The sequence below is a fragment of the Amblyomma maculatum genome, chromosome 4 (genome assembly GCF_055883805.1).
Source record: "Amblyomma maculatum isolate TAMU_Amacu chromosome 4, ASM5588380v1, whole genome shotgun sequence".
Classification (NCBI taxonomy): Eukaryota; Metazoa; Arthropoda; class Arachnida; order Ixodida; family Ixodidae; genus Amblyomma; species Amblyomma maculatum.
In genome coordinates, this window is record NC_139347.1 from 54,937,298 (window position 1) to 54,964,728 (window position 27,431).

General features: G+C 47.1%; 1 protein-coding gene across 3 annotated transcripts in view; it reads right to left on the reverse strand.

The window, feature by feature from the left end:
- The window catches only part of pum (pumilio), an 87,578-nt gene that overhangs the window by 24,242 nt on the left and 35,905 nt on the right, over positions 1 to 27,431 (reverse strand). For all 3 annotated transcript variants that reach the window (XM_084601538.1, XM_084601539.1, XM_084601540.1), the window contains 4 exons: positions 22,804 to 23,085; positions 15,742 to 15,871; positions 5,258 to 5,389; positions 1,245 to 1,503 (listed from right to left, as the gene is read on the reverse strand). In XM_084601538.1, coding sequence (XP_084457664.1) covers positions 1,245 to 1,503; positions 5,258 to 5,389; positions 15,742 to 15,871; positions 22,804 to 23,085 — 803 coding nt within the window. The remainder of the gene's footprint in view (positions 1 to 1,244; positions 1,504 to 5,257; positions 5,390 to 15,741; positions 15,872 to 22,803; positions 23,086 to 27,431) is intronic.

Genomic DNA, 27,431 nt, shown 5'->3' on the forward strand with positions numbered 1-27,431 from the left:
CACAGTGAACGGTTTTCAGCAGTGTGCAGCTCGCACATCCTCTAACCCTCAAATGTTAATCTTACTTGCTGCGTGAATGAACTTCCCATGCTTTTGCACACAAATTTTTTAATTCTAAGGACAAAATTCCAAAAGATAAACTTTTTCGCAACCCCGAGCGATCCCCGACCTCAATATTCTGCAGATTACTTTATGGAAGCTAAGAGCAGAAGGACTCTAATGGGTAATGAATGCATCCCACTTTTTTCTTTTAAATCGATATTTATTGCCTCAGGGCCCCACTTTTGCTAATAAGGGAAGTAGTTGTGTTGTGCTTCATTTGAAAGAAGGGAAACAACAATGAAGTTCATTTGTGAGTGTAACTACTTACTAATGGCCACTGATCGCACCAAACGACTCCTAATTTCTTTGATACAAGGTTGAACACTGCTGACATGAAATACCTTTCCTGCGCACTTGGCAAAAGGCACCGAAATTTCACTTCAGACAGACTAAGTCCGGGCATTGTGGAGTATGCTGCATTCTTCAATGCTTCATGTTCAGGAAGGGGGGGGGGGCACTTTCAAACGGTGCTCAACGAGTCCTTTTGCAGGGATTTTCCAGTAACAGTATGGCAGATTCTACTAGCTTCAAAAATCTGCCCAGTGGTCTTGCTCAAAGCATTGTCCAGACTGAAGGCCCTTCACCAGGAGCAGATGCTGGAGGCTTGTGTTGCACTTCGATCAGAGGAATTCAATTTCCAAATCAACTTTGACAGCATGAGACATGCTGAAAAGTTGCACACACGCATTGTTCTCGATGTCAAGCACAGAAATTCGGAAAAATCAATATCAGAAAAACTTCTGGAAATATCTATTTTGAGGCTCTGATAGCCCCGTGACAAGCATATGACAATTCCAACTTTACACTGTGCACCAAACAGCCAGAGCTACTTTGGCTTGATTTGGCTTTGACCGGCTGCAATCGGTTGTTTCAATGGTACTAGTGTGGCCGTTGATGGTGATGCTGGCGATCATGTGCAGGCGGCTGCAAATTCTCTGTGACAGTTTTGGAAAAACCATCCTTGAACGGGCAGAGCGGGCAACTTATCGGGAGAAATAGGGCAGTTGGTCGTAGAACAGGAAAGTTGAGCCAAAATTCAAGATGAATCGGGAGGGTTGGTAGGTATGCAAGCACCGCGAAAGGAATAAAGCCTCTACAGAGAGGCGACGGGCAAGGTGGCCACAGCAAATAGGAAAACCCACCTGCTGCTCGGCAGAGATGGACTCGAGGGCCTTCTGAATGACACGGCAGCCGTACATCTGCAGGGCCAGGGGTAGCACATGCCCCTTGACCTTCAGCGCCAGCGCCTGTTTCTGTTCGGGTGTGCCAAACTCAAAAAACTTCTGGATCACATAGTTGCCAAACACATCCGTCATTAGGTTGTACGCAGCTCCCAGTATCTCTGAGAACACCAGCTGCTTCTCTGCTAGTGTTGCTCTTTCAAGCTTCTGCTGGATGAACCTGCAACAAGAGAAGGATTTTGTATCGCTGGCAAACACTGCTATTGGTTAGCTTCCTGGCACGCCTAAGCCATTGTGATCCAGGGTTACTGTTGGTGTTTTTAGGCACACGAAGGCATGCATGGTAAATATTCTTTCCTTAAACAAATTCAGAGTGCTTTCAAAGTACAGTAAAGGTAAAACCTCATTAAAATGTTTCACGCAAAAATAAAATACCTTAAAAACTTGCGTATATTACGAGGTTTTCTTTTCCTTATTCTTACAGTGTCAGATTTCCACCTTGTATTTCATGCAGATTATTAAATGAGGTGTAAAGAATTTTATTGGTACAAACTTAATAAGGATGCACAGAGGTCAGGTTATTTCTACAAAAGAAAAAAAAGAAACCTATTGTTCTACAATGTTATACAGGCAAAACTTCCATATACAGTCGCCGACCAATATTTCAGACGCCCAATTTTGCGGACCTTGCCAATGCACCGCCACATACTTTATAGAGTCAATGTATAACACTGAACAAAATTTTGGACGTTTGAAATCCTTCTTGTTCAATTTTCCGAACTTTTTCCTTCGATTTGCAACTTAAGAGCTACCGAAAACGCAAACAACGCCAGTGCCATTTTGCTTTTCTGGCCGCTGCCATTTTGGTTTTCTGCAACCTCGAGCCTATGTGTCATATCGTCCGCTGATCACGCCATCGGAACCTCGCATAGCCGGTATAGCCTCGATAGCAGGCACCACTTGCTGCACCGTCCCGCCAGCTCTGCCGTGCTGCCGTCGTGCACAGTCGCCGCGGTCGCCATTCACGTGTGGTGTGTTGTGCTGTACGACGTTCCCATGGACCAAGGCGTTATCCGGACACTCAAGCACCTCTATCGGTCACGCGTGCTCAGTCACATGGTGTTATGCGTGGACAGCGGCAAAACCTAGTGTCGACCTGTCTGCACTCGGCATGCTTTCCTATGCATGGAAGGCGCTGACCGAGGAGACACTGCGGAACTGCTTCCGCCATGTGGGTTTTGCGATCAGAGATGAAGTGCCATCGTCATCCGATGATAGCGCCAGTGAATCCCATCAGCCGTCTTCATGTGCTGACCTCATCAAACACTTGCGCGCTGCAAGAATTGCCCCATGGAAATGACGCTGGAGCAGTTTGCAAACGCTGAAAGCGAGCTATGCGCTGAACTCACCGACAACGAAATTGTTCGCCAGGTGCTGGAATGTGATGACTCGGGCTTCGACAGTGAGGAGCTAGAGGCTGCGCTGCCAACTAGCAGTGAACTAACCCGAGCTCTGATGGTGCTTTCAGCTGTACAGTGAAAGCTCGTTAATTCACAACTCGTTAATTCGAAATTTTGGATAATTCGAAATAGTTATCGTGGTCCGGTCCGCAGTGCATAGAAGTCTATGCACGTAACAGCTCGTTAATTCACTCAAAAATTGGCGCCGTCACCCATAATTCGAACTGCGCGCCGCCAAGCGGCGCTGTTAAAAACCATCGTTGGAAGCTTTCACGGCAGAACGATAGATGGCACAACAATCGGGGCGCCGCTAGGGTGCTGGAACAAGTACTAAACAGTCTTTCCTGCCGCGACTCCTTCGAGGAACGACGTTTTAGTGTTATCGACCACGGTTTCGTGTTGCATTTCGTGAGCCCTCGTTTTGCACGCCGCTTGTTGTGAGCTTGTGTCCGCGAGATGTGTTCGCGTGGGAAATACTGTGCCAAGACGGTGAAGGAGAAAGTGGCTATTTTACGCGAGGTGGATGAACGGAAGGCCAGCAAAGTGGAAATCGCGAAAAAGCACGGGATTCCACCAAGCACGTTGTCGACGTACGTCCGAAATAGGAAGGCCATCGAGGATGCCTATGAAGCCGAAGATTTCGCCAGCAACAGAAAAAGGCTTCGGTTAGCCAAGTATCCGGAAATTGAGACCGCTGTGATCACGTGGGTGAAAGAAATGAGAAGCGCTGACATTCCACTGAGCGGCCCAATTATCATGGCGAAGGCGGCCGATTTCGCCCTGCGCTTGAATGTGGAAGATTTTGTCGCCTCCGAAGGATGGTTTCACCGCTTTAGAGACAGACATAATCTTGTCTTCCGGGTGTTGTCTGGAGAAGCCAAAGAAGTGGATGCAGAAACTTGTGCCACGTGGCGAAGCGGTGCTCTGCAGCAGTACTTAGAAAACTACTCGGCACATGATATATTCAATGCTGATGAGACGGCTTTGTTTTATAAGCTCCAGCCCGACAGAACAGTAACATTTAAAGGGGACAGCTGCGCTGGCGGCAAGCGAAGCAAAGAGCGGATTACTGTTCTGGTCGCCGCTAATATGACCAGGACGGAGAAGGTCCCTCTTTTTGTTGTCGGCAAGGCACATAAGCCTAGATGTTTCAAGAACATTAGGACGCTGCCGACGGAATACTCCGCCAACAGCAAGGCGTGGATGACGGGCGAATTGTTTAAAAAATGGCTCTTGAAATTCGATCGGAGGATGGAGCTAGGGAAGCGTCAAGTTCTCCTCATTGTGGATAACTGCTCGGCACACAAAGTCGACGCCGAGCTGAAAGCCACAAGGCTCGTCTTTTTGCCCGCCAACATGACTGCGGCCTTGCAGCCGATGGATCAGGGGGTGATCAGAAACATCAAATGTTTCTATAGGCGCCACATGATCGAGCGCATGACTTTGTGCACTGGAAACCAGAAGACCAGCACCATCACATTGCTCACAGCAATGCACATGTTGGTGCGTGCATGGGAGCAGGTCACGCCGTCCACAATTGCAAACTGCTTCCAGCACTGTGGCTTTGCTGCCGGAAGTATGAAAGAAAGTAGCGACGATGGGAGTCCGGAGCCTCTGCCTGCGGCTGTGCGTGCTGTGCTGCAGGACGTCAGTTTTGATGATTACGTTGGAGTAGACAGCGACGCAGCAGTGTGCGGTGCCCTAAGTGATGAGGACATTGTCGCTGAAATTGTTGGGGAGCAGTCTGTCCCAGAAGAGGCAGAAGACGAGGACGACGACGAGGAGAAAGAGCCCGTGCGTCCATCCGCGGCAGAAGTTATGGGAGCGCTGAATGTCACGCGCCTTTTCTTCAGCTTTGAAGAGGGGGAAGAAGACTCCCTGCGTCGCATTCGCATGCTAGAAGACTGAGTGAGTACGGTAGCCCTCAGAGAGAAGCAGAAGATGATAACATACTTTTTTGCTAAATAAATGTTTTTCGTGCCCTCCGGGCATCAAACGCCTTCATTTTTGCTCACTTTCATTAGTTCGAATTTTGGTTAATTCGAACTGGCCTGGCGGCCCCGTGGAATTTGAATTAACGAGCTTTTACTGTATACAGTGAGAACGTCACCCTTGCTAGCGTGCAAGCAGACTTACTTGTACGGCAAAGTAGAGCCCCGCAGAGGCATACTGACCACTTTTTCAAGCCGCTCGCTAAACAAAGTGACTTTTTTTATGTGAATTCGTTTTTTAGGACTGCCTGATTTTCCGGACACTATCTCGGCCCCTTGAGGGTCCGAAAAATCGGTCGGCGACTGTATATATAAAGCGTGGATTAACCAAACTTTGCTTTTGCTTTATCCGATAGTTTGCTATATCCGCAACTGTTATGACCAAGTTCAACTGCATTTTAACTGCAACGCATTAACCAAGCCAAAATTTGACGTTTCATTATTCACAACAGTAAATTCTGCCACAAAACTGCAGGAGCAAGAAGGAACCACCAGGCAAGGCCTGCATTTATGACAGCCGTACCTGGAGCCATGCTGATCTTGCGAAAACTCCACAATGTGGTTGGCCAAATCCCTGAGCTGGAGGTTGGGGTAGCGGTTATTTCGGAAGTCCTCCAACAGCCGGCTGCGACCAGGGGGCTTCTCCAGGCTCGAGCTGAAACAAAAATTATGCCCCATGGAGTTTTACCCATAGCACAGCCCAAGTGCAGCAATGTCAAGCAACCGGATATGTAACAGGTGTCAGGCACGAGCGACATCTTCGTTTCTGGGTTGCTATTAGCTTGCCGATTACCTGTGCGTTTCAGAATTTTGCTACAATTATCAAGAAAGCAACCCTAGTCATGATCGAAGGTGCGTTAAAAAAAATTCTGACCCACGAGAATGCGAAAACCAGAGAACAAAGCTGTGGCGTCGTGAAAGAAGCCCAGCCCTTCGGCTCCATTCATAAAGACTGCAGGGGGCAAACATTAGGCAAAGGGCTTTTTTCACAAACATGACTGTGCTCAGCACATACATATCTGTTTTGTAAAGTTTAATGGGTTCATACTTAGTTTGAAGAATACAGCTGCTGGAAATTTTATGTAGTTTCGAGAGTTTTTCACAACCTGCGCGACAGCTTTATAGAGACCAAAATTACTTATTTTGGATATAATTTCACACACAGCTTGCTAAGAATGTACGAAATGCAAATATAAAATTTTTTATTTCTCCATTTTTCTTTTTTGGAGAAATTTCAAACAATTCACACAAAGTACCTAAAGTGTGCACATCTGACATTCTTGGTTTTTACTACGAACATACAATGTTATTAATAACCTTACAATTTTTTGGCGTTCTGAAATTTTGACTGACAACAAAGTGAATTAGAAAATAATCTGGACCTGAGCTAGTTGGTTCATATTTCAGCTCAGTTGGTTCATATTTCAATTAAAACAACTACCATATTTACTCGCATAATGCTCGCACCCCCAACATTGGGCGTCAAAAATTGGATTTTTTTTTTTCCTCGCATAATCATTGCACCACCAATATTTCCACCGCAAGAGTCATCTGCTAGTAGCAACAAGCGCCATCTTTGGAGCGCTACTGAACCTAGCTGGCCTTGTTTTGTGCACGCGCTACCAGGCGGTGATAGTGTGCTTGGGTAGATCATCATAATCATGTTATGCTCGTCTTTTTTTTTTTTTACCTCCATGATGCTCGTAGTCGTCGCCATTTTGCGACTTGTCTCCATCCGCGCCTCGTTGTCATTGCTCCTTCGTTCCATCCGTGTTACTTGCTTTGTTCCCCCGTTTACTGTGTTCTTGGTGCCGCATCGCGATGGAGCGGTATGCAAGTTCAGTTCAGTTGTTCAGTCGTGTCCGACTCTTCGTGACCCTATGGACCATGTCACGCCACGCTTTCCGGTCTCTCACTATCTTCCTAACATCACATAACTTCATCTGCAGTGCCTCGAGGATGCCATCTAGCCATCGCGTTCGCTGCCTACCCCTTCTCCGGCGACCCTCAACCTTTCCCAACATCAAATCTTTCTCCAGCGACTCCTCTCTTCTCATCAGATGACCAAAGTAGCTGAGCTTTAACTTTAGAATTTGACCCTCCAATGGGCAGTCAGGGTTTATGGTCGACAATATCAGGGTTCGTACAGGTGGCAAAGAAAAAAATTCAAGGATATTCAAGGAATTTCAAGCCCCCATAGGAGGATTTTCAAGGCCCCCTTCGAGGGCTTAATTTTTTTTTCCATGTCAAAGATCTTCAAACAGTGCTCTCAAAACGTCTGAAATATTTATTCCACAAAGAAAAAAACATCACTACGCAGATTTGCTTCTATTGCACAGAAAAAAAATAAATACAGCTTCATAAAATATCACAGTGAGTTTGGTCATATCCCGCAGAAAAGTAAAAAATTAGTTTTATAAAATTGTTGGTTATTTCCTATACCCTCACAAAATATTGTTCACTGCTTCAACTGCACAAAACAAAAAAATTCTTAGGAAGCAGCTCCTCAGGGCTACTTCAGGGGAGCTCCAGCAGCTTTTGTTGAATTTGGAGCTTGATGGCGTGTAGCTCCTCACTCTTGTCTTTGGCCGTCTTTCTGAGGCTATTGGACTTTACAATGTGTGTCACATTGTTTTCTGCCTCTGCTTTATCAGCATAGGCATTTGCAGATTCCATGAGATCATCAATTGTCAATTCCAGCTTCTTTTTCTTTCTTTTCATTGCATCAAGCTCTTCCTCAATGCAGTGCTTTTTTCTCTGCTTTGAAGCTACAAGGTCCTGCTTTTTCTGGGCTTCCAAGTATGCTCCATACTTTTGCCTTGCAGCTGACACAGCAATACTCAGTTCCTTGGTGATTGGAATGTTTAGAACACCACCTGCTTTCTCAACCGCATCGCACACGATCCGTTGTGAAACATATGAAAGGTCCTTCAGATTCTCAACGCACACCTGTCAGTTTACACTGAATCCACGCTCGACAGTTGCCTGGCCATGACTGAGGACAAGCAGAAGTTTCACAATGCTCCACAACTTCGAGTAGGTTGAACTGAACTTCAAGAGATCAGGGTAAAATTCATCCAGTCAGGGTAAAATTCATCCCATTTAGTAGCTGAAACTCCAGCCCTATAAGCATTGTGCACTGTGTGTAGCCCACAAGTGCCTAAGTCCACAAGTCCACACACAGAACTTGGTGGTTTTGTTGCAAGTGCTCTTGAAGACCTTTGAAGAACTTCAGATTGACATTGGGCCCATCCATTGATATCTGAAGAATCTTGGCAAGAGGCAAAGGCTCGAGGACGCTTAGCAACTTTTCCTGAATGTCATCGGCTGTGGAATGCCCCATAAAAACGGAGGTGTAATACCTGGTCGTCACTTGGTGAGCAGAGTCCCAACACCTCACGTGCACATCCATTTGCTTACTTTGCAGAAAGTCATTTGCCGACTCGTCAAACAGCACGACATAGAATTCACACTGTTCTATTTCTCGCTGCAATGCTGAAAGAAAGGCCCGAAACCGTGACACGTCATATAGGCGCATTTCTTCTCCCCACAAGAAAACGCCTTTGCCACTTCACTGTCCGGAAACATGCGCTGAAATAGCTCCCCTGCTTGGGATGACGACCGGTACGAAAAGTGGGATGTCACAACTTTCAGAGTCCAAAGAATTTCAGCGTCAGTGACAAGCTCGTGCGCTTTGCAAGCATCGTTTAGGCTTGGCGACTGCGAGGAACACGCGCTAGTAGACTGCTCTACCGCGACCAGCGTCAGGTACCTTTTCAACGCGCTCCCTTGCGCTACCTTCATTGCGCCAATATGCTTGCCGCTTTCCATGTGACTTTTTAAAGCGGATTCACCCATGGTAGTCACATCCACAGTTTTACCGCAAAGCTTGCACTTAGCCCGATGCGGACTCGTTGTATCAGGCGCAATCCACAGCTTGTATTCGTCATGGTGGAGCCACGTAGCCTGAAACTTGCTCTTTCCGGGCATTGTGTCACATATGAAAATATCACGTGCGCTGACAGGCAGAAGCCATGCTCATTCCAAAAATGCAAGCACTAGGGCAACGCCAGCATAGACACGGCCGCACGGCTCGGTAGACCTATCCTAAAAACGTTGGGCTCGGTGAGTGATGGCGATGCGATAGCGATGGGACGACGCAGCCGCGCGCCCACTGCAGTGTTGCCAGCCGCCTAACGAGAATGCGCTAAATAGGCTAAAAATCGATACGTTTCCTTCCCCGCAGTTCATTCAGAACTCAGTCAAGAATAAAAGTTTAGCAACAAAAACGTTTTCATGACGAAAAACACCAGTTCAAATTTAGTATTCAAGGAATTCAAGAATCTTCAAGGACCAGTCATAAATTCAAGGTTCTTAAGGGCCTTGAAAACAGACTTCCGTAATTCAATGGTATTCAAGGTTTTCAAGCACCTGTGCGCACCCTGAATATCGACTGATTTGATCTTCTGGCAGTCCAAGGAACTCTCAAGAGTCTTCGCCAGCACCACAATTCAAACGCGTCAATTCTTCGGCAGTCAGCCTTTTTCACAGTCCAACTCTCGCATCCATACATCACAACTGGAAAGACCATAGCACGAGTTAACGGATCTTGGTTGGCAGACTAATGTCTCTGCTCTTTACTAGGTGGTCAAGGCTAACCATTGCTCTCTTTCCTTCAACGCAAGTTACACAGCTGCTTTTAAGCTGAAAGCTTTCGAGCAACCGCGCTGCTAGAAGGCACTTCGGCGTCGAGTTCTGTGCAGTACACTACTGGAGACAGCGACTGCAGCATCAACACGGACTCGGATCAAGTCTCTGATCTAGAGTAGAACTGTATGGTCTGCTGTGAGCACTATATCACGAAAGGCGGGGAGTGATGATGAGGCTGCATGCGGTAAATAAAGTGCTTTAGCAATTTGTGCTTTTGGCGACCCTGTACTTTTATGACAAGGGTGGTAAGTTCTGCTTGAAAGTAATGTTTTGGTTATATTTACAATAACTGGCCTAAGAATCCAGATTCACACCTATTTAAATTTGCTTTTAGCGCTCCACAACATTTACTCGAAAATTTTCCCCACATAATTATTGCACACCCCAACTTGGCATCAATTTTCCACGAAAAGTGCCAGCATCATGAGAGTAAATGCGGTATTAATGAGAGACATTGCACAAGTGTTCCTAGGGGGACATGAGGGATACCAATTGTTATTTCTGGCTTCCCCCTAGTATGGAGCAAGTTGTGAAGCCATAAATTATCCCAGTTGGAGCATAGTGGAAAAGAGTAGGATTGAAGAACAGTCTGCAGCACTTAAATTTTTCATCTAGGAGCACTTTGCAGCAACTAAACATTGATGTAAAGGCACAATGAAGACTGTAGCTTTGTAAGAAGTTTTCTAATCTTGTACCTTTGCAAGCCTGAAAAGTGCGAGTGATTACAGCCGCAGTTGTAGCTGACACCTGTTCAATGCTTAGTCATATGCTAAACAATTACAAGGGAGACATTTTTCGAAACATGGCACTAATGTTTACTTTAACAGCACACACCTTGCATATACCTGTCAGCACGCTCATTTAAGGGGGGACACGGCTCTTTGGCACCGAAAATCGGCCTGAAAATCGGATTTTCAATTTTTTCATTTTCGTATTCCTCGCACCATTCCGCATCTGCACGCAAATTTTCATCCTTATACCCCGCGTATTTATGAAGTTATAGCGATTAAAAAATGCAGTACCACACCCACTGCCCTTTAAATTGTGGACAAACGACACCCAATTTCGATCGCCCGGCGCATGAGAACTACGCGCTCCACCGCGGCGATTTTGGTCTCGTTCGAAAGCGCGCGCTTTCGGCTTATTTTTTCTTTCGGAAAGCAACCCTGTGCGCTCCGCCTTCCCCATAAAAAACAAACAAAAAGATAGCATGCAGCGCGCGCTACTATTGGCCGGTTAAGGCACGTGATCAAAATGGCGTCGTTTGGTTGGTTCCGGCAAGCTAGCCCTGAAATGCGGACTCCCAGTGACGCCATTTTGTCTTTCTGCCGACCACGCTAGTGCAACGCGAGAGTCATGCCAGGCGCGAAGAAGTACCGCTCTTTGCACAAGTTCGGGCGAAAGCAACCAAAGAAACGCGTTAAGAATGCGACTTCGTTGCATACTGTGCAAGAAGCAAGTGCCAGTGCTGCGGGATTGTGTGACGATCACGTTGCGGGCGGCGACGCTTCTCCGATTCCGCTGGACAACGGCGCCGTTCTTCGTGCCGACTACAGTCGTGTACGTATTGATACCGCGCCTGTCACTAACAGTGACATAACTCAAGTGAGTGCCCGTGAGCAGGCTACGCTTGATAGACTGGTATCGACGCCGGCGACGGCACGAAAGACCGCGCTGTTCGCCGATGCAAGTGGTGCGTCCGCAGAGTCAGATGCGGACGGAACAGCCTCCTATGCGGTAATTGACCTCAGCATTGTGAATATCCTTCTGGATGCCGTGCGGTGCAAAACGTGTCGTGGATGCGTGCGTTTAATTACCAGCGACCGGAGCTATGGCCTCGCCGTAAAACTGATCGTGCTGTGCGACAACTGCGGTGAGATTGCGGCCGAGTGGAACTCGCGGAGGGTTGACGGCGAGAAAAGGTGCAATCCTTTTGAGCTGAATATTCTGGCTAGTCGAGCAATGCTGTCGACCGGTAACGGCCAGACAGCAATGAACGATATCTTTTCGGCGATGGGGTTGTCGCGGCGCGGGATGCACAACAAGACGTTTCAACGGCATCTGAAGAACACACTGCAACCCGCTGCTACCCGAGCCGCCACGACCGCTATGGCACAAGCCGCGCAGGCAGTGGCGAAGGTCTACGATGACTTGTGTTTTGGGCATAGGGGTACCATTGCCGTGTGCTACGACGGCACATGGATGACGCGCGGACACTCATCACATATAGGCGTCGGTGCCGTGGTGGAACTCTTCACTGGTTACGTGCTTGATTATGTGGTGTTGTCAAACTTTTGTCTGGGCTGCGAAATTGGTCCCAAGCCAAACACTGACGGCTACGAACTTTGGAAATCACGCCACCAGTGCCAAAAAAACACCAACTCCAAGGCTGGTCAAATGGAAGTAGAGGCTGGCAAAATTCTGTTTGAAAGATCTCTGCAGCGCCACAACATGCGCTACACAACCATGCTATGCGATGGGGACAGTCGCACGTTCAGTGCTCTTAAAGATGCTGCAATCTATGGCTACATTGAAATAGTCAAAGAGGACTGCATAAATCACGTGCACAAGCGTATGGGAGCAGCTTTGCGCAACCTCTTGCAGAGACACAAGGGTGCAGGGAAGAAAAGTCTTGGCGGCAGAGGAAGGCTGACAGCTGATCTAGTTGACAAGCTGGCAATATATTATGGCCGAGCGCTTCGATCAAATGTAGGTGATGTGGATGCCATGCAGCGAGCTGTGATGGCGACATATTACCACATCACATCTACTGATGACTGCCCCAAACACAGTTTGTGTCCTACCGTTGAGAAGTCATGGTGCCGCCACAACGCTGCAAAGGCAAAAGAGGAGCCTGCACCAAAGCACAATTACAGTCTGCCAAGAGATGTGGCTGATGCTCTTTTGCCTGTTTATAGTCGTTTATCAGAGAAGAGCCTGCTGCAGAGGTGCATTCGGGGGAAGACCCAGAACTCGAACGAAAGCTTCCACTCGGTCATCTGGACCTTGATCCACAAAGAGCGGCACTCATCACTGTTTGCTGTGGAAGCAGCCACAGCAGAAGCTGTGCTGCGCTTCAATGCCGGCTGCAAGCATACAGCAGCAGCAATTCTGCAAGAATGCAGTACAAATGTGACAGCAACTGGGTCCAGGAGAGCTGAAGAAAAGGACTTGCACCGTAGCGTACGTTCTGCAAAGAAGCGGGCGGCTTCGCTTGGCGTTGCTAAAACAGAAAAAAGAAAACACCGCGACAGCATGCACCCCGACTATGCTCCTGGTGCATTTTAATAGCATGAGGTCTTTGGGGTTGCCCTTCCTGATTAAATGCCGTGAGGCTTGAGTGCTTCCGACAATCCCCCAATTTTGGTAGTGTTGCATTTTTTAAAGATCAATATCTCTGGTCCTGTTCTTGCTATTGCTTTAAAAAATATTTTTCTAGAAAGGGAATCCTGCGAGTCTCATGAAACCAAGGTAAATGCAGTGACGACAAAAGAAAATTTGCTGAGAAGGTTATGTTGTCTTCGGTACCCAAATGGAATTTTCCTTTCAAGCGTTTCCTATTGCGTAACTTTGGCTCAAATTGGCATAGGCCATTAATTTTCGCTTCAGATCACTTTCCACCTGTTTCTGATCTTGTTGACATATCAATCATTGACATAATTTACACCTACATGCTGTGAAGTGTTTTTCCTCGTTTTCTCAAAACTGCAATTTTGAGGGTGCTGCAATTTTGGAGGAGAGATATCTCTTAGTCTATTTGTGCTATAGCTCTCATTCTTGTCTTGTTAGAAAGAGAAAACCTTTGACAGTGCCGTAGGACAAAAATATGTACAGTTATTATGCGGCAACATTTACAGAATTAATTATCAATCTTAGGTGCTAACCTGGGCTTTTATTCATAAAAGTTTGACTTATTGTAACTTTGGTTCAAATTCTTCTACCACGTTAATTCATGACTAGCGGCACTCTATGATCCTTCTAGATCACTCTGGCAGGGCTATTCTCCTCATGCCATAAAGTGTTTAGTAATTAACTCACCTCCAAACGAAGAACATGAATTAGGTAATATTTTGAAAGCTATTTCATCTACAAGAAAACTAATCAGATATTTGAAATCAGCATGCAAAAGTACATTAATGGTGCAAGTTTCAGTCAGATCCACCCATAAATAAGGAAAAAAGTTTTAAGAGGGGTGTCCCCCCTTAACTGAGCTGATAAGTGAACTCCCAGTTTAGAAAGCTTGGAAGAATTAGATCTCTTCCACATTCAAATCTCTCCAGCTTTTCATTTCATGGCCTGCACACACTTGTCCCCTCGGCCAGCCACGGGGCAGATAGGCTAAATTTCGTTTCTGTCCATGTTTCCTGCCTACTGCTACTAGTACTTGCGCATTGTACACAACTACAGACAAGTTTCCAGTACAGGACACTATAACACTCTTCTGTCAAAAGCAACAAGAGGACATCAAAAGCCTGCACAATATATGCATGGCAGCTCGTGTTAGCACACTTTATACGCCAAATGCTATTACGGCAAGAGGCGCTCAAACTGCGCAATATTTACTTTAGCAGACCTCAGGAGTGGTAGCAGCAACAGCCATGCTGTACCAGCTGGATATCTGCCTCGGTACACATAGCAGTACGATTGGCTCCATGGGGTTTAATGTTCCAAAGCAAATCGAAATATGAGACACACATCAGAGGAGGGCTCTCGACCACCTGGAGTTCATCGACGACCTGGGGGTTGTTTAGCAACACTTCGAAGAGAAAGGGTCCCATTTTTTTAAAAACCTATTTGCTTATCATTGCAATACTAGTTACACCAAAACTTTCACTGTTCGTGCATTTTCATGATCAAGTTTCAAAACTGCAAAGTACTTTTTTTTTTGCCTATAAGAAACGGGACCTCTTTCATTTGCATTTCGAGGGAGTGGGAAAGATCTCTGGATTTTCAAACGCCCAATTACTGTAAAAGCTCGTTAATGTAAACTTCAAGTCCGGGAAATGGTCAACTGCTCTTCATAAAGTCCACATTTCTATCAATGATTTACAGATCACACTGCCCAGAATGCTTAAAGTTAAAAATCTTCCCCGCATCTTTCCCAGTGTGATGCGGTGCAGACGACAGCTATTCACAAGCAGTCTGCGTCGCTTGTCAGGAGGGAATATCTCCATGCGTGCACTATCCAGTGTACCGTAAAAGACCCCACATAAAGTGAAATTTTTCCTTCCGATTTCAGATATCCGCTTCGCATTAGATGCACATCTGAGGAAATTCCAAACTAAATTTGCTGTTCCGGTCTTCTATTGTTCAGCGCTATCAGTATCAGGCTTCCAGCAAGAGGATGCGCTGTTCCTGGCCATGTCCAACAGCCAGACCATGAACGCTAAAGGAACGAGTCAGTTGCGCTTTTGAAAATTTACAGAAACATCAAACAATTTCTGCAGAGACATCGCCGTCAAGAAACTCTCAGCAAATTATACACCCCATGACGATGAGCATGAAAGTCCCAAATCCAAACAATCCTGTTCGCATCTAACATTGCATGCAGGCGCGCGTTGCTGTGCTGCGTCTGAGCTGGAAGTGGCCCAGTGGTTTATAACAACTGGAGGACCGTGTGGCTTGTGAGTGTGAGTGAAATTCCCGGATAAAGCATGTCAGCCTGAGAAGGGGGCAGAGAATCAGCACATCAGCACTGACACCCTGAGGAGAGTGGCAATATTCAACACCAGGTGCAAGGGCATTAGATGCACAAGCGCAGAGCATGTTAGACTTATGGGGCGTACTTAGAGTTTTCCTCACACATTATACACACATGAAAACCTTTTCTTTTTCAGCATTGCCATCACGAAATTACACCCGATATTATATGCGAGCTTTTACTGGATTTTGTGAGTCTAGATGAACAGAGGACTGGTCAAGCCTTTTCTAGATTTCTGTTCATGGCTGCTGACAAAAATAGCGCACTGCACTTTGCTCCCATCAAGAAGAAGAAAAAAAAAAAAAGGAATCCTCCTGCCCACAGATTCAGTGCCATGTGACCTAAAGATATTATGTGGCTCTGTGAGCCCGAAAGCCCAAATGACCAGCGTGACAAAATGAGTGACCAACCAAATGAGCGAGTCAAGCAGAGTCGAGAGTTCGAAGAGCGAGCCCAAATGAATCACAGGTTGCAATAAGTTGTTGGTGTCCACGCGAGCCATGAGCATGAGCGAGTTTGAGCCTGAGTGCGTGCGAGTCGTGTAAGAGTGAGCCTGCAGGCTGATCGAGATGCACAAAGGAAGGAGGCACACTCACTTCCTCTGGAGTGTGCGGCCGGGCACCATTGCACTGGAAGAACCCAGGACACTGCTGAGGGGCCCATTCCGCACCAGGTACTTGGCCTCAGCCCCAGGAGCAGCCGACATCATCCGGCTCCCAAACGTGCCTGCACCATATGTCACAAGTGAAATCCTGGCCCCCTGCTTGAAGGAGCGCCACCATCAGCCTCACAAATAATGCTAGCAACAAAACAATGGAGGCGCTCCAAACATGCACAACAGTCCACAGGTCAAAGCATAAAATGTTCAATACTGAAATAAATAAATTAAAAAGCACTGGACACACACACACACGCACACACACACGCACGCACACACACACACACACACACACACACACACACACACACACACACACACACACACACACACACACACACACAAGCTCCAGTTTAAAGGGGTTGAGACAGCAATACTTTTGTTAGATCATTCTTTGTTTCAAACCCTGCGTTATGTGCATGACATGTAACACACGCCTTAGGATTCGTGTACGTGCGGATAAAAATGTATTTTAGCCTTTTTCATACTGAGCAATTTCAGCTTCCGTTCATCACAGTCTGGCAGTGCTGTGAAGTCCAAACCAGGGAAGAGCAGCAACCAGGTCACATGGATCCCAAAAGTTGCAGTGCATCAACTGTTCGTCATCTGCTTTCAGCCCGCCAAGCGCGTGGGTTGGTGCAGTCATCTCCCGAGAAAAGCGAAGCGTTCAAGGGACAGCACCATTTTCTCAAAACGTGCGCTTCACTTGGGAGCCAATACAAGACCTTCAATTTAGCTTTGGCACACTGCATTGGTGCGATTTTTGGCGGATGCCTGTGTCAGTGGCCCATAGCCACGAGAGCCCGTCTCTTGGCCTCTCTCCTTTTCCCATTTCAATTGCACGCTTCCTCACTGTGCACACCGACCACAATACAGTGCCCTCCACTTCGCTCCACCATCGGGCACACAGCAAGTTTGCTCTGGGTGCTGTTATCAAAGCATTCGCATACAGTCGAAGTCGGATATTTCGAACCTTGGTTATATCGAACTCGCAGATTATCCCCTTGAAAATCCCAAGTAAAAGTACAGGAACGTTGTGTTGTATATTGAACTACTATTTCATCGGACGTTATATGTGTCGAACTCTGCACCGCGCATCGGAGAAGGTGCCTCCCCCAAAGATGATTACATTATCTGGGACTGTCATTTTCTGCGTGATGTTTGCAAGCCATGCGCAGAAGAACGAAAAAGAAACAGTTCGGCGACGGCCAGTTTATCGCAGCGCTGCACCCTGGAAAGTATGTTTTCCTCAAAGGCGCGCACCTTCGCCTTCTCCACTAAAATTGGGCCACTAATTGGCAGGTTCATTGCACAGGCGTTCAAGGACTGGTACAGCGCCTGTTATACGTTATGTAGGCCCCATGTCAAACCCTTTTCCGGATGTCATCCACTGCATGGGCACCATTGGCATCGCTTTCGCTCTCAATCTTGAACGCGTTGCTGATGATTGTCTATACTATCGGTTCCGTCAGGTCGTCCTTACGCCTTTCCTCCTCCTCCACTTGAGGAAGCACTCCGTCCTCTCCGGTGTATCCATGGCATGCAAGCTTTCCCAGTGCATCCGACCAACGCACTGGCTCAATGCACTCTGTCCCGATTTCTTTTTCTATTATCGCTGCATCAGTGTTGTCGGCGTCTGCGCACGTGCACGTTTTAGTGGTCACGGTGTTCCTGCATTTTGTTTACTTTCAGTGACAATATTTGATTGTTATAACAGATAACATAATATGACAACATTGCAATAAGCGGTTTATTTGACCATAGAACACATAGCAAACCTGACTGTGCAGCAGCTGACCCTTGTTATATCAGATATATTGTTAAACCGGTATTGTTATAAGTGGGTTTGATAGTACAGTCAAATCTCAATATTCACCGTAACAATATGTTGAATCAAGTGTTCATTATTTTGAAATGTCACTGCAATGAAAAACTTGTACAGTCTAGCCCGGTTATAACGAAGTCGGTGGGAATTGGAAATCGTTTCTCTATACAAGCTATTTCGTTGTAACTGTACTATGAAAAAAAAAGAGAAATTTGAGTAAATTGTTTTATCGTGGCTGGACAAAGTGGTCGAGCATTCCCTGAACACGTTTTGCAAGTGCGGTCATCAGGGTCGCGGGCTCCATACCGTCCAACTGCGAACCAAGTTCTGGTTTGAACTCCCAAGGTACATACGTAGTATGTCAACAGCTATGGCTGCTGCGGAAGTCACCAGACTAGGGGCGCAACCAGCGTCTCGCCGTAGTCACTCTCGGAGGCGCTATCCGTCTCTTCTATGACGTTCCCGGCAACTTCGTCAATCGTGAAGTCCTCCATGGCAACAAGCAGACGTCGTGGCAGCACCATCAGCTGTTGCAGCGATGTCAACCGTGGCAGGTTCGCCCTCGGCAGGCACCGTGTTCGTGCTGCTGCTTCGGGAGAAGCCAGGTTTCTAAAGCAGTGAGCGACAGTCAGGTGCTTTACGTCCCTCCAGGCTCCGCTTGCCAAATAGATGGCCTTCAACAAAAGGGACCTTCATCTCGGTCGCGTCGTCAGCAGAGCGAGCATCGATCAGAAGGCGCTCGATCACTCGGCGCCGGTAGTGGGCTTTGAAGTTAGCGATAACCCCCGGGTCCATAGCCTTCACTAGCATGATGGGTCCACTGAGCGGGATATTCTTTGATCGGGCATCCAAGACCCACCTGTAAAGTGCGGCTTCTACGTCAGCACACGTGGCACACCGGATTCTCTTTCGATCCCCACTGCCAACGTCGTCGTCGGGAACGACGTCGATCTTGCTCTGTTCTTGATTACTGTTGAAAGTGTGGACTGTGTGATTTCATACTCCCGTGCAATATCACTCTTCACGTTTCGGCGCATTTGTCCAGAATGACGCGCTTCGGCTTTAATGACAACACCTTCCTCTTGCCCACTGAGGTGCTGGGGCTCGCGACTCAACATTGCCGAGAAATCGAAGGGTCAGGTTCGAGAAAGGAATAACAGAGTAGGTCCGTTGGTGGGCACCGCGCCCACTCGTTCCAGGCCACTGGCGCAGCCTCTGTCGCTCGTGCACCTGGCGGGCGCCCACGACCGGGGCATCGGGACAGGAGCCGTGCAGAGGCGGTGGCACCGGACAGTGGTCGCGGCATCCGCTTTGGCAGCCGGCCAGCTCGTCGTCTAAAAATTGTCCAGGCGAAGTCAGAGGTCACGAGATATCAAAGGTAAGAAGCGGAACAAGGCAGGAAGGTGTAATGGCGTCAGCGAGAGAAGTGCAAACAAAAATCCACGAAAGCGGAGGACACTTTCTCGCTTCTCTCATCCTCTCACTCCCGAAACTATTTCTCCCCGACTCTCTCTCCCGGGCCCAGAACCGAGTAGAGAAATTCAAGAACCGCGATACGCCAAGTCGACCGCTGCTCCGTGACGTCATCGAAAAGTGCCTTCTATTTTCTTACTTTTTACCTCCCGCTCAAACGGCTCGACGAGACGCCGCATCACGAAGATGGCCATCAGCCAAATTTTGTTCTCATTTTCGCATAAAAATTTGCCTGAAGGCGTAAAAATCTCATGATACATTATTTTTCATTTGGCACAAAATCACTTCGCTATATCTGCTGACGTGCACTTATTAACTTCGTTAAAACTGGACCAAAATTGTATTGAAAATGCAAAAAAGAGAATGGGAAATTAAACTTCTTTTGTTATAACCGCTATTTCACTATAAGTGGCTTCGCTATAACCGGGCAGACTAGTTATAAGCAAGTTGTCCAACATAGCTATGAAAATGATGTAAAGCTGCAATAGAAAAAGATTAGCACAGGATACTCAAGACTGTAGCAGAAAAACGAGACGCTAAGCTAGTGTTGCCATATGCACAGACAGCGAGAGTACAAGGATTTGGAGGTGGCTGGCAGAATTCGCAGTACAGATGTTCGTAGCTTACTGATGAAAAATCAATAAATGAAATACGCGTTATGCTGAAATTAGTAATTCTGAAATATTATTACAATGAAAATATTGAAAATCAGTTGGGGATTACCGTATTTACTCGCATAATGATCGCACTTTATTTTTTTAAATACTGACGCAAATTTCGGGGTGCGATCATTACGCGGGGTAAATTTTCTACAAAAAATTTTTGAGCACCGAAAACGCAAACAAGTTGCAGGTCAGACGTCTTAGAACATATATCTCGATTACAACCAAAAATAAAAACTGAGTAAGGCTTACCTTCGCAATAAACACGCACATTAAGCATCACATGGAGTGCACAATGCCCATTTATTTTTTTTTTCGTCAGTACTCTAATCAAAGTCTGAATCCTCGCCATCCTCGCTTTCACTGCTGCACGACTCATCGGAAACGGCAGTGTCGTCGCTGGGAGCATCTTCACAATCCCACAGGAAGTCATCTTCCGTTCCATCCAAAGCGTTGGATATGTCTGTCTTCTTAAAACTCTTAGCCACTACCTCATCGGGGATACTGCTCCACGCTTCTGTAATCCACGAGCACAGCATCTCCACAGATGGCCTTCTAATCTTTCCGCTCGGCGTCAAATCATGCTGGCCCATCGCCATCCACTTAGCATAAAGTCGTCGAACGTTGTCCTTGAACGGTTTGTTCAAAGACACGTCGAGAGGCTGCAGCAGCGAAGTCAGGCCGCCAGGAATGACTGCAATGTCCGTGCGCAGCTCTTTCAGCTTGGCACGCAAGCTGTCCACAAGGTGACCCCTAAAACTGTCCAAAACCAGAAGCGAGGGAAGCAGAAATGCTCCTTGTCTTCTTCCCCAAACAGACTTGATCCAGTCGACCATCAGGTCTGCAGTCATCCACCCCTTCATCTGTGCACGTATATGGATGCCACAAGGAAAGTTTCCCTTCGGAATAGTCTTCCGTTTGAAGATCACGTATGGTGGCAGCTTCAGCCTGTCGGCCGTCACAGCAAGCATGACTGTGCATCGCTGTTTTTCTGCGCTAGACGTCTTCACGAGGACGCTCCGAACACCCTTCTCGTTCACAGTTGTATTCCGGGGCATGTCGAACGTCAGTGGAGTTTGATCGGCGTTTCCAATTTGCGACATGAGGTAACCGCATTTTTCGCGAAGCCTAGTGACGAAGTGATGGAAGTCTATCACTTTGCTTTCATACGCGGCTGGGAGCCGCTGGCACAACGACGTCCGCCGCCTCAGGGAAAGTCCATTCCGTCGCATAAAGCGAGTCGTCCAACCGGAGCTAGCGTGGAAATCCTTTGCGGCGATTCCCAGCTTCCTGGCAGTTGTGCGCGCCTGCGTCTGTATCATTTCTAATGACACTGCACAACCATCCTTGCGCAGGTCCCTCACGTATTCTAGGACCGCCTCCTCAAGACGAGGGAACTTGCCCATTTTGGGTCCACGGAAAGCCCGCCGTGTCTTGTTCGTAGCCATCAGCTTCTCGCGCTGCTTCTTCCAATAGCGTATCCTCATTTCGTCCACGCCGAAATGCCTACCAGCAGCGCGGTTGCCATGCTCTAGTGCATAGTCGACAGCCTTGAGCTTGAACGCGGCGGTGTAACTGGCATACCGCCCCATGGTGAAATGGCGTAAACTCGCACAAAAACACAAAGCACGCTACGACGCTGCCGAATTGCAAAATGGCGAACGCCGCAAAGCATGGAATCATGGGAAGTCCAACGTTAATAGACTAGGTTGGGAACTCGTCGGAATGCATTCGCTGCGGGATGACTGCAGATCAACCACCAGGCGGCTCCATGTTCGGGGTGCGATCATTACGCGAGTGCGATCATTATGCGAGTAAATACGGTATAATTAGAAAAATTCATTAATGTGGTGTTTGTAGCAATGAGATTTGACTGTATTAAAAATTATTTTGCAATTACTTCCGAGTTCATTATTTCCGGGTTCAACTGTATTCGCTAAATAAATGCTTTAAGGTAATACCACAAGGCTCGGCATTTACAAAGGCAAAATGCAATTCCACCCTACAATGCGCCGGCTACGACTAGATCGAGTTGTTTGCACCTGCTTGCAACTCAGCGATGCCTTTGTTCTCACAGCTAGATACCTGCAGCAACTTCACATAGGATCGTTTGTCTGAAATGCAAGTTGCATTCCACACAGCTACACATATTATGTGCAAATATATTTTACACTGCACTGGTTGTATGTTTACTTGTTTACGAAGTGCAACAACTTTACAAAAAGCTCCGATGAACGCTTTATAGTCCTTAGGATCAGAGTTTCTCACTCACTGCATCTGCCTTTTCCGGCCTGACCAGTATTCTTATCTCAATGGCTACTGCTAGGTGCCTGCACTATCTGTTGGTAGACTAGGTGCTCAGGCTGAGCATTGACACTTGTCGCTAATACTATGCGATGATGACGTCAAGAATCGGCAATATCACTGCTGCCAAAACTATACTCGATTGCCATCTGCATCCACTAAAGCTTGCGAAGTCACTCTGTACAATAATTGACATCACGCACAACCACCACATGGACTCGCTAGGCCTACTTGTTACGGAAGAAGAGGGCAGACGCCAACCAAATTCGATGTGTTTACCGCTGAACGCTGAAGGTGTGAACATTATAAACAGTCTCGTTTTGCTTAATTGTAATTGGTATAAAGTACAAAAACTATGCTCCAGAACTCATTGATATCGTTCCGAGCTTCTTTACACATTACACATCGCATCCCTCTTACCTGAACCAAGTCAACATATATACGCTCCCTAGTCAGTGGTGTGCCTGAACACAATGGTAATGTGTTTGAATCTCACCTACAACAGGACAATTTTGTTTTTGCATAAAACCATTACTTTTGCACAGTTTAATGCTCACCGCAAGTTCTCTTTTTCATTAAGTACATTTGTTTATGAAAGACCAAAATGGAGCCGCAATTCTACTTTACCATATCCAAGTGTACTATAAGATTTCAATACTCCCACATCTCTATTGAAGACCCTTTTATCTACCCAATTTCCAGCTGTAAAACGCAGGTTGCCCTATAATCCTCTCACCTAAACTGAGGTTGGAGGAGGACCCGTTGAGGGAGGGTGGAGGGGGTGTCAGGCTCTGGGGCAGCATGCCCACGGGCCCAGGTGATGCAGCCACTGTGCCCAGCGCCCCGTAGAACTGGCTCCCCTTGGCACCCAGGGGTCCTCCCGCTGATGCAGCCGCAGAGTAGGCAGACTCGAGGGCCGCAAAGGGGCCACCGCCCCGACCACCGCCCAGCATGGCCGCCCCACCATCACGCCGCTCCAGCGAGTCTCTCCTCGGGGACTCTGTGCTTCCACCAAGGCCTGCAATGCAATGCAGCAACCATGTAGATGTGGTGGTTATCCATGAGCTGCAATGTCCACAGTGCATTTGACCTTCATGAAACCTCCCTCGTGTGCACAAAGCACCCCGGTGCCGCTGGTGCACTAGGGAGAAGCGACTAGCATTGCACATGTTGCCTTTCGATCGATTCTGCAATCACCCACAACGCTGCGAACATAACTTAACAGGGGAGGTAAGAGGGTGGATTTCACTTCATAAATACAACATCATGAGGACAAAATAACTCCACTGCCTTAAATACGAAACGTGCCTAGATAAACCACGTACCTTGAGCACACTGCTCAACTAAGGGTGTGCAAGCACAGTAGAGCCTCGGTGATATGCATTCGTAAAATTTCCTGGCCAAAACAGGCACTATTAGAATGCGCGAAATTTCAGATGTCCCAAACCCACTCCCCCACGCCGCTCTGGATGATATGCACATGCTAAGGTGTTATACGCACATTGTTGATTCTAAAATCGCCAACTGCGCTGTATGCGCCACGAGCAGCCTTCGCACTTGTAGCTGTAGAGCTCTGCATGCTGCGAGAAGTTTCGAGAAGTTTGTGGCTGCGCACATTGCACAAATCGCCAACGTCATGATAGTCCCGCTATGCACCACAAGCAGTTGGAGGCGGTACACACGCAAGTGCGCATGGCCTGCACACATCGCCGACTCTGCGATCGCTAGTGTTACTGTAAACACAGAGTAATATGTGATGAGGCGCATCCCACACATACTTCGAGGTCTCCTTCCTGCACTACTGTATGCGCCGTGAGTTGTTCGCGGAGGCGCACAGCCCGCACATCACCAGCGTTGCGATCATCTGTCATACTGTATGCGGCACGAGGAATGACGAGCTGTGGCTGTGCTTTTCTCATACTTTTGCGTACTGATTTTTGATGATTCCTCAAAGCAGCGTCCCACGAATTTCCCGTTACAATGAGCGTCTTTTCTACGGCACCCAAACCGGCCTGCATGGTGAAGAAGCGGGAAGGGAAAGAGCGGAATAAACACTCTTCCTGCGTACAGCGAGCAGGGCCAGTCTGCCTCCCGCTAGCTATGTTTGCGGTCTGCTTTATGGCTGCCTCTACCTGTGCCCTTCTCAGGGCACATTGGTGACCTGTGCACAGGCACCTTGAGGCTCGGCTCTTACAAACGCTATAACAGCGACCCTGTGACATTCTTATCACCAAGGTTCTACTAAAGTACTTTTTTAAACTAAACTGAATATGCATAGTGTACCTCCATTGCTAAACTGCATACGAATGGTGTAGCTTCCCTGCTGAACCAAATATGAATTCAACAGAGATAGCACCAAATTCAATACCAGAGGCCAGATGGCCAAAATAAATTGGAGCGGCACTTGGAGGAGAAAAATATGCGCTCTGGAATAGGGTAGAAATATGACTATTCTGCAGCAGCAATATCCACATTTTTGAGTAACCTAAAGAGCATGAATGCAGCAAATCAAGTTACAAGAGACTAGCATGTCTCAATACTGGCGCAGCCGAGCGAGGCTTTCACAGCAAGGTTTAACTACACGAAAAATGCTGCCTACAGAGAGCAGGCACGCAAAAAGAACTGAGTTCTTCTAGCCAACGACCCACGTTTGTTCGTTTTTAGTGTTAGCGGTTAGATGGGCAGATGCGAAGGTACGAAGGTGCCTTCAACAATGCCTTATTAGTTAGTGAACAGAAAGCAACCCGCTAAGTCCGCTGCATGCTTAGCGTACCTTGCGCAATGCGACCACAGAACTGCGTACGCACTTATCAGCGTGTGCCCAGTTCTGCAATGATGGTCATGATAACCTTCGCTGTCGTGCTGCACGTGGTATGCTACAGCATCACTTGGTTCTTATTGTTCCCACAAGAAATTTCGAGAAGTCCTGGAGTGAGACCTCCTCGTGGTGAGGCAGACGGAGTGTTTAGTTGTGGCAACTCACGGCATCGTTTTGCTTCGGTGGGACCGTTATATCATTACGAAAATACCATCTCATGCAAATTGTTCAGCGTATAGTCATTTCACAGTTCGCCGCCTCGCGAGAAATGCCGTGCTGCCGTCATGTGACCAAACCTGAACGAAGACGTAATCACAAAAAGCATTTCTGCTCGCTCGTTAACGAAAAGCACAATGTGCGAGTGAAGGCATGGTGAGAAAACGTGGTGCGGCCCAGATGCATAGAAAGGAAAAAAGTGAAAGAATGACGAACGGAAAAGAGTAGCTACTGCACAATCTTGTGCTGGACAGGAGCAAGGTGTGGATACTGAAAGAGAGGACACAAGCAGCGCGCGTGCACTTGTGTCACGCCTAAACACGTGATGTGCGATGTACTGTGCCACACAGGGAAGCCCAGTACCGTACAGGGAAGTGAACTTGCTGTTCCACACTGCCATCTAGCGGATTTCAAAACCGTACTATAACCGGTATTTCTCTGTGCACGCGGTAGGTCTTTACATCCTATGGGAGGCAAGCCTGTGACCAGCAAAAACTGCGTTATATAACAAGTGCCACACGCTAAGCGGTTTGTAATGAGTGGTTACTACTGTATATTTGAATGATTCAATGAGGCTGCGCTTACGTCTATAAAATTTGTGTCTCCGCATAAAATGCGCATAATAAAGGCTGTGCTGCTGTGAACAAAATACATTGGGAAAATGCTGGTTTCATGTAAAGGCTGCCCACACTGTCAGAACAATGTAAAAAAGTATGGCCTATGCAGGTATAGCTTAGCCAAACAAGGTGTAGACACTTCCTTCATTTTTTGCCCTCTTTTTAAAGGTTTGTTCTCAGTGAAAATGGCGAACTGGCTGTTAATATGAGGTCATCTACAAATACAGCCGAACCTCCAATTTCTTCTCAGTGCCAAAGAGGAGGGTGTGAACTAGGTTCTCAAATTTTCAAATTTTACAAAAGCTCTGGCAATGCAGATGTGACAACAGTCACACCTGCATTGCCAGTTTCAAAGAGGCAAAAGCTACACCTTCACGACAAGACAGACGGGTGTTACGGCAAGCTCCCATATTTTGTAGATATACCAATCTGGCTGTTTGCTCAATGTAGGAGTGACCTATACAATGTGCGCTACGATTCGACGACACATTGCTCAAAACACTCAACGTTTCTTTAGCAGAGTTCAGGAATGGTAACAGCAATAACAAATATGCTGCACCTGCTGTACCTCTGCATGGGGGGGCTTTCAGGCAGTGCCCAATGAGTACTAGCCTGAACATACACGCATGCAGCAACAGCAAGCATGATATGAGAGTTGAGAGGTGTGTGCCGAGACATCTGCACGCCGCCGTCGAGTGTTCTCGCTACGCTTCCACAGCCGGCACGAACTGATCAGTGCGGCGCAGCCGCTTTTTCCTTGGTGCTATCGGTGCGGCGCTTTAGCCTACTAATGTGAAACCATTATTGCCCCATAAGACGCAATTCTGTCCGCGAACACCGTCGGGCATAGCACAGGGTAGCTCAGTAACGTGCTCCAGCTGTGTGCGATACAGGAGGATCAAAAGGGGTGACATTTGGGCAAAGCCACTGCAGCCGCCAACTTTTCCACAGTTACAATTGTGCACAATCCATTTGGGAGGTTGACACGAAATTCAATCTTGTGCAAAAAAGAAAAACGTCAATGGCGACTACTTTCCAGGAAGTTATTAGCAATTTCCTAATTCAATCTTGTGCAAAAAAGAAAAACGTCAATGGCGACTACTTTCCAGGAAGTTATTAGCAATTTCCTAATGCCTAAATATCAATAATCTTCAGCTCTTCAGTAAACAGCCCGCTGTCTGTGCCATTTTCAGGGGTGGAAGCAGGCTCGAGCATTTTGGAGCAGCTTTGGAGAAACGAAACGAGAGTTTTGGAGCATTTGAATTATGTTTTGGAGCACGTTTCTAAGGTCACACACCTTTGATAATTGCAGTTTTCTTTTTCTGAAATACAAAATCTCCAATCTGATTTCTTTTTATGCAAGTTCAATGCCTTTCTAACCTCCCACTCATTTCTGAGAAGACAAACGGCCAAAGCATGCAAAGATATATAACACAAGCCAACTTTAGCAAAAACTTGGAAAAGTTTAGCAGAAAACGTAACGCTTGCTGGTGCACTTTATAACTGAACATCTAGTCCCATCTAATGAGTTTACCTATTTTGACTTGATAGATTCAAATGTCGAGTCTACCACTTCGATGTGCTCTAGCAGCGATACTAATTTGGAGTTCGGATTAATGAGCATGACATTTCTGCCCCTTATCTTGTGCATATCTACTTTATTTTTCATATTTAAGATACACCTCAAAGCCCCCAGATATGGGGCTTTTGATC